At 41.5% G+C, this 15,085-nt stretch overlaps 1 protein-coding gene and 1 long non-coding RNA gene across 2 annotated transcripts in view; both read right to left on the bottom strand.

Moving 5' to 3' along the window:
* The window catches only part of LOC306960935, a 212,997-nt gene that overhangs the window by 100,192 nt on the left and 97,720 nt on the right, over window positions 1–15,085 (bottom strand). The window lies entirely within an intron of this gene.
* On the bottom strand, window positions 5,614–13,345 carry get3 (guided entry of tail-anchored proteins factor 3, ATPase). Its single transcript, XM_079554019.1, has 7 exons — window positions 13,195–13,345; window positions 12,436–12,583; window positions 10,724–10,872; window positions 10,462–10,612; window positions 10,285–10,392; window positions 8,596–8,793; window positions 5,614–6,214 (listed from the first exon to the last, which is right to left on the bottom strand). Exons 1-7 carry the CDS (start codon window positions 13,335–13,337, stop codon window positions 6,086–6,088), a joined length of 1,026 nt encoding a protein of 341 aa, XP_079410145.1. The 5' UTR covers window positions 13,338–13,345; the 3' UTR covers window positions 5,614–6,085.

Here is a 15,085-nt window from a genome sequence, read left to right as displayed (position 1 = left end):
TGGACCATAAGTGACAGGCCGAGGCAGTGGGGCACAAGTACAGCACAGGAGAGAGGATGGAGGCGCCTCCGATGGACCGCGGTGAACTTTAATGTCGGGCACGCGGAGGAACGGTTCAGGGTTTATACAGGGAGTCAAGTACAAGTCAACAGTACAAGTCAATGTTTAATGATCTTTAATGTCCAAGTACTGTATTTTTCTTTTCTCGACATTCCGACCAATGACTTAAAGGGATATTTCATGATTTTTGACATAGGGCCTCATTTCCTAGTTATCCAGAATGTTTCTTTCTGTAAATGTTGGCATACTTTTTCTGCTCAAATGAATAAATAAATGAAATGAAATGAATTTTTTTTTGTAATTCATGCAGTCCTTATATTTGAAGAGTTACGTGGTGCTAGGCTAGTGCATTTCTATGGTATCAGCTAGCGTGCATTAAAAACAGTGTGACCCGCTCCACAGAGCACCTGAGGCAAATCACTTATAACACCAGACTAACAATATAAATGTCTGTGTCCATAGAATAATGTTTGGAATATACAATAACTGACCTTGCATCACATGAATGATCGCATTTTGAGGAACTATTTTCTAGCAGATCACTTCGCCGCTGCGTAGCTTATACAACCACGAAGCTGATGCTGCTCAAATATAAGTTCTTTTAAATGTAAAATGGTTAAAATTATTCAATCGACACAGACATTTATATGGTTAGTCTGGTGTTATAAGTGATTTGCCTCAGGTGCTCTGTGGAGCGGGTCAGACTGTTTTTAATGCAGGCTAGCTGATACCATAGACATGCACTAGCCTTGTACTAGCCTAGCGCCACGAAACTCTTCATAACATAAGAACTGCATGAATTACAAAAAAAATATCTCCAGGTATCAGCAACACTCTGGATAACTAGGAAATGAGGCCCTGTGTCAAAAATCCTGAAATATCCCTTTAATGAGGGGACATTTTGAAATTTAGAACAGAAACAGAAACCGTAATTCCTGATGAACCTGTACAGAACAATGCATCGATGTTGTTGTTTTCCCCAAGTTTTTGAATAAATCTATTTTAAAGAGGTTTAAAGCAGTACTAAGTAACTTGTTTACCTTAATAAATCCTTTCCGTAGTCCCTCTGAGGGTAATACAAGTGTTAATGGGATGATTGGAGGGTCTCTCTGCTCCCCCTGGAGTCTCTAGCCAGAAAACCACAATTGCAACTTTGCTGCCACCGGACCAGAGCAACCAATACACACTAATGAAGTCGCGAGGAAGAAGCTAACAGGCTAACGGGCAAAGCTAACTGCGGGCAAGCGCCACTTACACAGTATTTACAGCCAAGCTTGAGAGAATTATTTTTTTTAATTTGCATTGTGTAATTGAATGTACAATATCCCTCTGTCCCTTTGTTTTTTTCTGTCAGTGTAGTATTTTCTCTCAAGGACAATTAATAAGTTAAAAAAAATCGCGACTTGCATGCGTCTAATGCTGTCTAAGGCCCCTGTGGTTAAAAGCGACACCTTGAGAGAGACTTAATTTGCAAAAACTGCCGACTACATTTTATAATCCCAGTGAGAATAAAGTTTATTAGATTTGATTCAGAGAGAATGATATTCATATTAAGTATATGAGTACTTGTATAAGAATTCACCATTGTAGCCAACGTTTCGAAGTCATTTGTACAAGGTTCTTTTTTATAAACATCAAACTAGAATTGGAGAAAAATTCTTGATTTTACATCAAAACTAGGGCCCGACCGATATATATCGGCCTGATGATATATTGGGCCGATATTTGGGTATTTAAAGTAACGCCGACTGTAAGAAGTGAATTTCTCCTTTGTGAGAGCAATGAAGGTTTATCTTATCTTATCTTAACCCTTCAATAGTTTGCTCAACCGTTTGGTAGAGCACACTTTATCGAATCATGTGTTGTTTCTAATTCTGCCTATCGCTACCTTTCGGTTCAAGTCTGCAATACTCAAAATATCCAGTTTGGACTAGTATAGGTGGAGGTTTGAATAGTGTGGACTGGTTTATGCTGGTTTAGAGCAGGTTTGGGCCGGTGCCGATCGGGTTTGTACCGGTTTAGAGCAGTTTTAGATTGGTTTAGAGCAGGTTTGGACTGCTTTATGCTGGTTTTGACAGGTCTAGAGCTGTTTTTTACTAGTTTAGGAGGTTTTGATTGGTTTCGACCAAGTTTAGATCAGGTCTGGCTGGACTGGTTTGTACAGGTTTAGATCAGGTTTGGACTGGTTTAAGGCAGGTAGCTCAGAAGTCTATAAAAAAAATAAATACAAATGCTTAGAAAATACAAAAAAGAATGTAGGGAGTAACATTAATGGGGTAAATATCGGCTGATATCGGTCGATAAAAAGGCCGATAACTCCGGAACTGAAAGTGATAGACTTCCTCCCACATCTTCCTCATCCTCAGGGGAGCAGAGAAACATTGTAGTGAAAATCAGTCACAAGTTTATTCACCTATTTTATATATTTTACATTGTAGACTTTTGCTTATAATTTCTGAGCCATAAGAGACAGAGACCGACCCTTTTTGTTTTGGTATCTGCTGATTTCTGTCTTTGAAACAAGCTCCCTCTGACATACATATTAAACATGAATGTCCTGAATAAATGAGCCCTATGCCTCCTTACAGCGCCCCCTGCTGGTACAGTCATTGTCCAACATTTTAATATCTATAAACTGAGCATTTCGCAGTCTGAGAGCTAACTCGGCACAATAATTAAATCAGCCGTGGAGTCAAGCAAACAACAAATAAAGAACAGACGATTCAAGTAGCAGAAACAAAGTCTTTTTTTAATATTTTTTTTTACTGTCAACTTAAATTAAAAGATAATCTCTAGAAAACAGATCGGACTCAAAAGCATTCAGTTACAGAAAGAGGAAATGAAGTGTGTAATTATGGACGTCTATTGTCTACAAGCAAGCAGCGAGTTCAGTTTACTGGAAACGTGCTCTCGCTCTGTTGAATCCTTCATTTCGAACCGGACAGACATTCAACATCAAATAAGGCGGTGGTTTCCATTTTTGTTTGTTGTTGATGAGGTTGGTGTGAAGTTGATAAATTGTCCAGTAATTTCAATAGGCTGCGCTCATCTGTCACGACATTCTGCAGAGCCCGGTGTTTAATAGTGAGGGCGGACGGGCCAGGCCTTTGTGGTAGAATTCTGGTTTATGTTTAATAATGGCCTCAGTTAAAGTGATAGTCTGTAAGTTTGCAAAGCGAGGAGGGATAGGAGCGACATGTGAAAGTAAACTCCTCCTCTCTTGGACCAGAAAGCCCTTCTCCGTTTGCAAAATGAGGAGAGCAGGAACAGGATTTTTAAAGGATCAAGCTCCTCCCCCTCCCTCCTGATTGGACCTCACGGGCTGGTTCACGGGGAAAGCTCGTCTCATTGGTCAACGCGGGAGGATGCTACACTCTGATCTAGCTGCACAAATCTGGGAAGGAGTGACTTTACAAAAAATATTCTTAGCATATTTGTATTGTACCCAGGTGGTCGATTTTCCACATTTTATACAATTTGTAAAACATTTAGACTTCCAGACTATCACTTTAAGGCGGGGGGGTAAGAGGTGAAGTAGGTATATTCTGCAAAACATTGGCTTAAAACATTCTTTTGGGGGCCTAAACATAGATATTATATGTTTTATGGTTTGAAATAATGTCAAGTAGTGAGAGACTGGTTCTGGTCAGGATTTTTGAATGGGCCTGGAGCTCCCCCCGCAGGCAGTAATGGGAATGGCAACGCTACAAAGCATGGGTCTGGGTTTTAAAATTGTGAAAAATCCAGGAAACACAGATCAGAGGAAACGAGGAAACGACCAAAGTGCACAGGATCACTCAAAACTGCTTGAATGAAGAAATATAGGCCCCGCCCTCCATCTGAAGCCATGACGTCAAATTCTAAGTCATGAACGCAACCTATTCCCCAGAGTCAACAGTAACGTCTTATCTTTGACTTTCTACGACTTCAAATGAATGTTGTTTGAGCTGAAGTAAAGTATATAGTAGGTATTAATAGGACGTGGCATGTCATTTATTTAAGTTATATAGTTAGATTGCTTAAATTTAGCCAAAGCAGCGTCGATTAAGCCTTTAGCATGTTGGAAGAGCATTTTGCTACAGTGCTCTCAATTTGGTCATGGATTTAGTACATTTGGATAGAAACAGGAAGGGCTGGGACCGTTACCAGTGCTTTAACGATACTTGGTTTTCGATACCGATACATGAACGATACATTTGCCGATACTTATACTAAAATATTTGTCTTCTAGAACCAGAAAACAGAATAATAATGCGTGGCATCTACAATGTCAGGGAATGTGTGAAAAATGGGGAATAAAGAGGGAGAAATTGTGGCAAAAATAGGTTTAAAAAAATGGGGGGAAATAGGGAAAATATTGGTTAAAAAAATTAGTTAAAGTCCGTGAAAAAATTGGGAAAACAAGAACAAAATGGGGCAAAAATAAGAAAAATTGGAATAAATTGGCTAAAAATTGGTGTAAATAAGACCAACTTTGGGGGAAATAGGGAAAATATTGGTAACAAAAAGGGAAAAATTGGGGGAAAAATTGCTAAGAAATTGGGTAAAAAAAAAAAATGGTAAGAAATCGGAAAAAAAGAGCAAAAACAAAAAAGAAATGGTGGAAATTTGGGGCAAAAAAAGGGAAAAATTTGAATAAACTGGGTAACAACAACTTTGGGGAAATGGGGATAATACTGGTAACAAAAAAAAGGAAAAAATCGGGAAGAAATTGGGAGGAAATAGGAAAATATTAATAAAACAATGAGCCAAAAATTTGTGAAAAAAAATGGGAAAACATAAACAAACATAAGAGAAAACATTGGGGGAAATATGGGGCAAAAACAAGGGCAATAATGGGAATAAACTGGGTAACATTTGGTGTAAATGAGAACAACTTTGGGGAAATAGGGAAAATATTGGTAACAAAAAGGGAAAAATTGGGGGGAAAATTGCTAAGAAATTGGGTTAAAAAAATGGTAAGAAATCGAAAAAAAAGGGAGGAAATAGGGAAAAAATTGGTTAAAAAAAAATGAGCAAAAATTTGGGAAAAAATGGGGGAAAAATGGGGCAAAAACAAGAAAAAAATGGGGGAAATTTGGGGCAAAAAAAAGGGAAAAAAATGGAATAAACTGGGTAACAACAACTTTGGGGAAATAGGGATAATACTGGTAACAAAAAAAAGGAAAAAATCGGGAAGAAATTGGGGGGGGGGGGAAATGGGAGGAAATAGGAAAATATTAATAAAACAATGAGCCAAAAATTTGTGGAAAAAAAATGGGAAAACAAGAAAAAAAATGTGGCAAACATAAGAGAAAACATTGGGGGAAATATGGGGCAAAAACAAGGGCAATAATGGGAATAAACTGGGTAACATTTGGTGTAAATGAGAACAGCTTTGGGGAACAAAAAAGTTGGGAAAAAGTACAAAAAATGGGGGGGGGGAAATATTTGAGCTGAAATAACCAAGTCACTTCCGTTAATGCTGTCCCTGGACCAACAGCATCAACACTTGGATCTAAAGATATAACTTTTTTTTCCTATGCTTTTATTTCTTCAATACCGGTAGTACCTAAACCTTTTTTATATCGTTAAACGGTACCCAGCCCTAGAAACAGGAGAGCCTTAAGTTGATCAAGATACTATACAAGTCAACCTGAAGAGCAAAATAAACAGTGTAAACAAACCAACTCTGTAAGCGCTTTTAAACCCACTCAAATTTCACAGAACCCAGTCAAAGCAGAGTCTTGTAGAGTTTTGACAAATGCTTGTAGGAAAAGACAGACTGCCACACAGATTGTATGAGGAGGAAGCAAACACGTGTTCTTACGGTTTCACCTTATGACGAAAAAAAAAGAAGTTATGAAAGCTTTCAGTCCCACATCTCCCTCGCCCGAAAAGAAATGACATCGCTGTACATTTTCACTGTAACTGAGGGGGTTTGAGGCCTTTTGCAGAGAAAGGGGGGGGTGTTAAACGGTAAAGGTGTGGTCTGTGGCAGTAGAGGGAGAGACAGAGAGGGAGAGATGTGACGTCTAGGAGGGGATCACTTGTTCGGGGGCTTGTAGGGCTCCAGAAGTTGCTTAGAGAAAGTGTTGACCTTGTCGGCGCCCCGGACCTCGTGGGGGAGCAGCGGTAACTTGACTATGTGGAAGTCCTCGTAGAGATCCTCCATCTGCGGGGAGAAATACGGTTATTACAGCGAATCTACCGTAAAGATCAGTTACAGAGGTGTAGATTTGAGGCACAGGATTGACATTGGTTTTTAGCTTAAAGTTAATTACATCATTCCTATTGGGTGATGCAAACCACACGCTTTTCTAAACCTCTTAACCCCCACCTTAACCGAGTGCATTTTCTCCAGTTCAGTTTTCCCCAGTGTAACGCCTCATTTGAAAGCTAAGACCGACAAAACTCATCTAAACTGATCTTTTTACTTGTGTTGTTGCCGCCTTATCATCACTTTTTTTTAACATTTTTTCCCCATTGCTTATTTGTTGGGTTTTTGTTAGAGCAGAACAAAGTAACTCATGCCCCTAGAGGCCATAAGCGCCGCTGCAGGTGTCGTAGCATGTTGCGTTTTTTTGTACTCATTAATTGTCCGTGAAAGTAAATACTGCGCTGACAGAAAAGACAAAGGGAGAGAGGGGTATTGTACATCCAATTACACAATGGAGATCATTTTTTTCACTCAAACTTGGCTGTAAATACTGTTTAAGTGGCGCTAGCCCGCAGTTAGCTTTGCCCGTTAGCCTGTTAGCTTCTTCTTCGTGATTCCATTAGTGTGTATTGGGTTTCCGGGTCAGAGCAGGAAAGCTGCAAGTGTGGCTTTCTGGCCAGAGACACCAGGGAAAGACCCCCAATCATCCCATTAACACTTGTATTACCCCCAGAGGGACTATGGAAAGGATTTATTAAGGTAAACAAGCTACTTTGATTCTTTAATTTTTTGCTACATTTTCATTACTTTTGTCATGTTTTTTTGTTGTTCTTTTGTTGCATTTTCGTCCTTGTTTGTGACACTTTTTTTCAAGAAGCTTTCAGATTCGGGTAAAGCCAAACAATAGACTCTTAAAAGGAATAGACGACTCCTCCTCACTCCTCCCCGTTTACCATAATAACCATGTTCGAGGGGGAAATCATGGCGGATTTACAGACTCCTCCTCCCCAGCTCTGACGAAGCATGTTCCTAAAAAGGGCATAAGGGCGGGGTCTTCACTGTAGACTCCGCCCTTGTGTGATGTGTAGTTCGCGCTGCTCCCATGCTAACAGTCCGGCCCTTGTTAGTACGAGATTTCTAAAATGTTTCTAGCTGCATCAAGTTCCCAAAAATGAGGCACCAGGCTCTAAAGTTGTTTTTAATGTGTCTAAAGTCCAATGTATCCCAATGGGGGAATAGCGGTTATATGGAGATACTACAGCAATGGCGGCCTCTAGTGTCGCGGTCATAAAGCAGAGCAGTCAGAGGGCATTGGACCAAACTGGAGAAAATGCGCTCGTTTCAGGTGGGGGTTAAGAGGTTAAACAGGACTGTGGAGGCTTCAAGGACTTTAAAAGAGACGACTGGTATGAGTGAAGTATGTCGCTTGAGTAAAGTGCTCTGGCTTTGCGTCTTGGATGAACTCGGACAAGTTGTAGCATAGTCTAGCAGCACGCTATCTTTCCTGAGCCTGGCACCAACAACAACACGATGAAGAAAACCACGATCTAAACGCAATTAAAGGCTGAACATATCCATGTCATCCAGGGTGATCTCCCAATCTCACGCAAGTCTCAGTCTCAATACATTTGACTTATGATGCTGGAAAACACAGTCCCAAGTGGCATGACATAAAAAACACAAGTGCACAGAGGCAGGCGGACAAAGAGGAGCACTTTACTGTGATGGAGATGATGATATTATCTTCCGTGTTATTCTAGATGGAGGTAGACAATTAAGTGAATTTAGAACAGGGATCTCCAACCAGTAGCTCGCCAAGCCTCTCCAGGTAGCTTTTCTACATCTCTACATGCTTGATATTTCAAATTTTAGATGCATTTTCTGTTTGTTCTGAACATGCGGAACACAACCTGTGAACAGTTGGTTCAATATAGTAAAGCATAAGGACTAAACTCAAGTCACTTTCTTTGAAATACCGTCTTGGCAAGTTATTATTCTGGGTGAACTCCACCTAAGCTGCATGTTTTTGAACATAAGTATCTCTCCGATGTTCATAGTGTGTAAAAGTAGCTTGTCGGGTAAAAAAAGGTTGGAGACCCCTGATTTAGATGGATAAAGAGAATAAAATAGCTTTAATGAATTTGCCTCATCAACTAAAGGCTGTGATTTTGAAGTCAATTATATCGCCAAATATATCGTTATCGTGATATTTCTTTTTCATACCGTGATATACGTTTTTGGCCGCATCGTGCTGCTCTAGTTGCACGTGTGACCAATATCAACAGCATCTTAACAAATACATTTGCAGAGGGAAAATGTGAATCTGTCCAAAGACGATGATACTGTAAACATACGAGTCATTACACAGCGGGAACACAAACAAAAGACAAACTAACCTGATCCAAGTACTTGGACTGGATTTTATGCCGAGCTTCGCACATTTTACACGGTCTGTCCCCGTCGGGAAACACGAGCTGGTTTACGATGATGTTGTGTGTGTCGATGCGACACTTGGCCAGTTCCTGGATCAGCCGCTCCGTCTCATAGAGGGACAGGAACTCGGCGATGCACACGCAGATGAACGTGGTCTGTTCCTACAGGGAGAAAAGAAAAGGAAGGGGATGAAGAAATCTCACTGAAAAACAGAGCTACAATAGGGTGAGCACATGTCCCCGTTTTGATTACACTCTTTCTTTCCACCAATTTAGATAATGTTCCACTTTTTCAATGGTTAAATTTACAAACAGACAAATCAACATCCAGTGTTTCTTTATGAGTTTAAAGGATTTGTGCCAAAATGAAGGCCGTAAACGGTCTCTACACAACCAGTTGTAGTTACAATGACCGGCTCAAATCATAGAGAAAGTGGGTCATGTGACCCACTTTCTCTATGAAAGTGGGTCACACACACATCTGTGTGTGTGAGATTTTGGGACAGAATAACAAAGGAGGGACAGAAGTGAGAAAGTCAAACTTAGATTATATAAAGATCAGCACTGAAGTGTTTCCTTTGCTATTTTGACCCAAAATCACACACACAGATGGAAAAAGGTCACATAATATTCTAATCTGAAAAGATAGGACACAATATTGGACGCTTAAAGATGCATTATGCAACTTTTTGCAAAAAAGTTGACTCTCCAGGATCAATTGTTTGGAATGTTTTCTGTGCTGATGGTTCCTCACATGAGAAAACCTACAAAACAATTCATCCTGGAGCGATGTAGAGGCCGCCATGATGGAAAGTAAAGGCGCCATGCGGACCACTCATACAGCAGCTGGGTCACTACAAGGTCAAATACGCACAAATATCAACTTTTTTTTTTCCGCATGGACCCATGTTGTCATGGACAACACCTCCCACCCACTGCACGGGACTGTAGAGGAGCTGAGCAGCTCTCTCAGTGGCAGACTGAGACACCCTCAGTGCAAGAAGAGCAGGTCCTTCATCCCCACTGCTGTTAGACTGAACAACAAGACTGTGAAGTAACTCATGTGCAATAATGTCTGTACCAGCATCACTTACCGACAACCTGCAGTAGGACTGTAAACTTTGCACCTCCATATTCTACTTTTTATAGTCTATTTTTCTTTCCCTGTTGTTATAATTCCGCCCCCTAGGATTGTACGATACCTTTTTTTCTACCTTTTAACTGTTTGCACATCTCCTGTCTTTTTTGCACAACCTGAGTGATTATTGAATGCCGAATGTAACAAGTGAATTTCTCTATTGTGAGATCAATAAAGGATTATCTTATCTCATCTTAAAAAGTTGCATATTGCAGCTTTAAGCGTCCAATATTGTGTCCTATCTTTTCAGATTAGAATATTTTGTGACCTTTTTCCATCTGCTGTGTGTGAGATTTTGGGACAGGATAACAAAGGAATCACTTCAGTGCTGATCGTCATGTGATCCAAGTTTTAATTTCTCATTTCTGTCCCTCCATATCACATGACCTGACCCACTTTCGCTGCGATTTGAACTGGTTTTGTAGAGCTTTTACTGAACACTCTTGATCACTAACCCCCCACATGAACAAGGAAAGAACATTTAAGAAGCAAAATATAATGCAGAGATCGCTTACAGGGTCTTTAAACTGCTCACTGACAGAGCGAATAACTGGGAGAGTTTCTTCGAGCTTTGAGGCCAGCTGGTCTGCATTCATGTCGCCCAAACCGAGCATGTTGCACATCTGAAAACAGAGTAAAGGTTTGCACGGCGGATACATTGAGTTGAACATTGTGCACAGGGTGGGTTTTACCTGAGAGATGAACGGGCTGATCTGGTTCTTGATCTGCATGAGGCGGCCCAGACCTCGCTCAACGATGGTGGGGAAGTTCAGGAGTCGGAGTGTGTGGCCAGTCGGGGCGGTGTCAAAAACTACTACGGAAAAGTTCATTCCTTTCACTAATCTGGAATGTAGAACAAAACAACAAATGACGAATAGGAATACCTCATACAAGCCCATTGGGTTATTAAAAATGCATTAGTGGTTTTGCTTTACATGAGGGGGTCATTCTCACCTCATGACCTCAGCGTAACTCATCGCCTCGTCGATGCCAGGAAAAGCACTCATTGCCTCCTGCATCATCTTCTTTCCCATACTGAGCATGTTGTCCTCCTCAAAGAACTCATCCGGCAGCTCAGCCACTCCCAGGCTCGGGTCGATCTCCTGCAGTCACACAAACGCCACACAGACCTCAGTTACTGTCCAGGAGGACCAGTGGTGGGTCAGAGCCTCGACTGCAGCGCATTGTGCTGCTGCTGCTGAGAAGATGATTGGCTGTGAGCTAGGGTTGTGCCCTAGGGTTTGTGTGGATGAGCAACATCACGATGGAGAGCCACCATCGTGATGCCACGCCCCCTCCCGTCAAAAACACGCACTGATCTTCTGTGGGCCTTGTAAACCTACACACTGTGCAGGGATTGCACTGTAAATTAAATCACGGATGTAACTAATATACACGCTAGTGTCAGTGGCCTGCCAGAAGCCACGATGTGTTGGCCTAATTATTAACGTAAAGACGCAGCTGCTCTATTTCTGACGCGCGGAGCTCTCTCTCTCTCTCTCTCTCTCTCTCTCTCTCTCTCTCTCTCTCTCTCTCTCTCTCTCTCTCTCTCTCTCTCTGCAGCTCAGAGTTTAACACCGCGTGGTTTTGTTTTGCTTTGCTGCGTATTGAAACTTAAACCGTTTTAAAATGAGATGGCTCTCACATCGGAGCTAGATGAGCGCGCGGATTATTCTCACGAAGGACCGAGAGAGGGAGGAAAGAGAGAGGAGAGAGAAAGGAGAGAGAGAAAGGCGCGGTGCAGGAGGTACGAGGTTACGAGCACACGGACCGGGCGGCGCGTGGTCTGGCTTCAAAAACGTAAGCTACGACGCAAACTTGTAAATATTGTCCCGTTTACCCACGGTTTCTTAAACATTACGTTAAAACTGAGCAAATGCAAATAATGAGCTCCGATTTACATTTGTATTAGAGTGATAACAGCCTTGGAGTTCACGCTCTGAATAAGTCGTTCTCCTCTCAGACTTTTACGCATGAGTTTTAACACATTTCTTTTGCAAAAGTCGTGTCCATGACTCTGTTCAAATCATGTTTAGTTTAGATCAATTTATCCTGCAATCTCACATCTTGCTAGCACACATAGTAATATGCAGCATATATATGGGCTATGTAAATGTCTTTAAATGCTTATAATGAAAAATGGACGATATCATCGTCCATCACGATGGTTCACTGTAAACATCGTCAACGGCCAATTAAGAGGACATCGCCCAACCCTACTGTGAGCTCCATCTCTCTAAGTCCTGTTCACCTCCAGGACCCGGAGGCGTGAGCTATGATAGAGCTATGATAGAGCTATGATAGAGCTATGATAGAGCTATAATAGAGCTACGATAGAGCTTCGATAGAGATATGATAGAGCTACGATAGAGATACGATAGAGCTACGATAGAGCTATGATAGAGCTATGATAGAGCTATGATAGAGCTACGATAAAGCTACGATAGAGCTATGATAGAGCTATGATAGAGCTATGATAGCTGCTTCACTCACTCGGGCGCATTACATACATCACGACCAAACACTAGCGAAAATCAGATCCTTTCAAAGGAGTTCAATCCCTCCCGGGCTAGGTTAGAACTGCTGTAACCAATGAATTTCTCCACTATGAGATTAATAATGACCACCTGTTACGATCTGTCGCCGGGGAGTGATCCGATACTCACCATTGCAAAAAGGTTGTCATAGCCCTTGACTTTAGTGGGCACTTTAGAGAACTTCTGGTCAAAAGCATCAGAGATGTTGTGGGCTGGATCTGTAGAGATGATGAGGACACTTTCCCTCACGGCTGCCAACTGGACGGCCAAACTACAGCTGAAACACAGAGGCAAGGCTCAGGAGGGAGGGGAACGAAACAACGATCAGGTCGACCACTAATGATAATAACAGGAGTTTATTATTTGTGTTTTTGAATACGGGGGTGAATATACATGAGTAAGTCCTTTTCAAATAATAAATGAGGATGTTGGTCACTCTTATCTTTGCACTTTTTTAGATAAAATAGTGAAGTTGTGGTTGATGTGTGAACCAATGTCAATTATTCTCTACTAAAAACATTGATCCAACCAGGAATAAAGTCACTCAGACAGAGGACTGACAGCTGGGTTTGACAGGACAAAACCCCCTGGACTTTTTCAAGGGACTGCAAAGATGCATTTAAGGGTTGTCAGTTTATTGAACACTCTCTGACATAACTTTTGGCCAAGAATGATTAATGTCATGATCCCAGACTAACAGTTGAGTCATGTTTATTACACTTGACGAACGTGACGGGGTAAAAATGAAAATATGCGAACGATGAGGTGTATTTTATGAGGTTTTTTAAACGGTTTTACTGATGAATTATCACCGCTAGCCACGGTTTAGGCTAGCGGTGAGTCACCACTACACAGATGTCCGTGGATTTCCTTTGGCTTTAAACTTACCTACACGTGGTTTTACCGACACCACCTTTGCCCCCCACAAATATCCATTTGAGCGATTTCTGTTCGATTATGTTTTTGAGCGTTGGTTCAAGCGGCTCCACATCAGGCGCATCTTCGAACTCGTCTTCCACTGAGGCCGCCATCTTGTCTGTGTACACTAGGCCGCGGGTTGCCAGATCAGCACGATATTATCCAGCACGAGAAAAGCAGACAGGACACAAAGTCTCAACGTTCGCGTTCTGTTCGGTTAATGTGAAATATAATAATGTAATGTAACTGTTAATAATTTCATACAATGTCAAATATAAAACTGAAGCACAGAGAGGTTTAGTTTATCTGATGATGTTGAAAAATAAAACCATCCTGAGGGACAGTTCTGTGATAAAATACCGCCCTCTAATGGATTTTACACAAATTGCATTCCCCTGCAAGTTTTCTTGTACAGTCTATGGTGGAGGATCGATTTTCTTCATCGTTGAAAGACCATTTGCAGACCGAAATAAAGCATCAGGCCGGTGTAGTACTAGTCTCGCCAACCAGACTCCGCTTCTTTACAGAAGAGGGTCTGGCAACACTCCATTGCGCGTTTTCAAAGGAAGTGACGCAGCGATATGAAGCCTACCGACCAATCAGAGCAGCTCCCTGAACGGGCGTCACGTTGTTGCGCCTTTGTTTTGTAGTTTTTCCAACACAAGCAACCACTTCACGTAATGCTCCGGTATGCTTGTATTCTTAAGTTTTTCTGACATAAACGACAGAAGTCATTTACTGTTAACGTCCGAATGATACAACTCACATCCGCTATGTTCTCATTGGCTGCTATGCGCTTCGGTTGTCCCACATTAGTCCCGCCTCAAGCAGTAGCTTTTCTACGACAGGGTCGCCAGACTAGTCTCCTGTTTATTAATTAATAAACATAGGAGATTAGTCTGGATGCCAGGCTAGTGTAGTACATCATATATGGCCAAAAAGGGCCATATATGATGTACTACCTCATAGGCCCCTGGGCTAACCATGAAATATTGGCCCGCCCAACCCTACTTAAAGGCACTATAAAGAGTTTAAAAATGTTAAAATTATGCATTTTCCTCCCCTTACGTGTTCCAGCCATGTCCTAATGTGTAGAATGAGCCCAGACATATTCACCACAACGACCTCTAAAATCTTGCACTGTCACTCAAAACGGTGTTACTTCAGGTCTGAAGTGTCGTCATGCACGAGCTTAATATAGAAGGTGCAGTTACACGTATGACCTGAGGTGGCAGTAGTGAGTATAAAATGACGAACTTGGCTGGAAGTTGGTCATTTTATGCTCACTACTGCCACCTCAGGTTTTACGCATGCATGACGGCATTTCGGACCCAAAGTAACAGCTGGAACATGTAGGGGGATGAAAATACTTTGTTTTAACATTTTTAAACTCCGTTTAGTCCATTTAAGGTAACTTAAAGGAATAGGCCACCGTTTTTACATACTGAGATATGTTCTTACCTTAGCTTTGACGAGTTCTTTAGGACCTGTCTGATCTTCACCCGTGCCTTCAGTCACGTAAACACAGCGCAGACGGCGTTAGCATTTAGCCTCTCCCTCTCTCCTCTATAGCTCCAAAACAGGTCAAGATAGAAGCTACCAAGCTCTTCCACGTTTCCCTATTTAAATATGGTTACGTGAAGTGTTCCACTACAAAGTATAATTACACAAAATTAAACAATGTGGATTTTCTAAGCGGATAAAAGGGGGAACTATATTGTAAGGCGTAATAATACCAGGAGTAATTTGGCATCCGCACAGTAAAGTGAAGATTACTGCGTGGATTTTGAACTACTCCTGGTATTATTACGCCTTACAATATAGTTCCTCCTTTTATCCGCTTAGAAAATCCCCTTTGTTT

The sequence above is a fragment of the Gobius niger genome (assembly GCF_951799975.1).
Source record: "Gobius niger genome assembly, chromosome: 3".
NCBI classification, from domain to species: domain Eukaryota; kingdom Metazoa; phylum Chordata; class Actinopteri; order Gobiiformes; family Gobiidae; genus Gobius; species Gobius niger.
The sequence above is the reverse complement of the archived record's forward strand: the minus strand, read 5'-3'. Positions and strand labels throughout refer to the sequence as shown.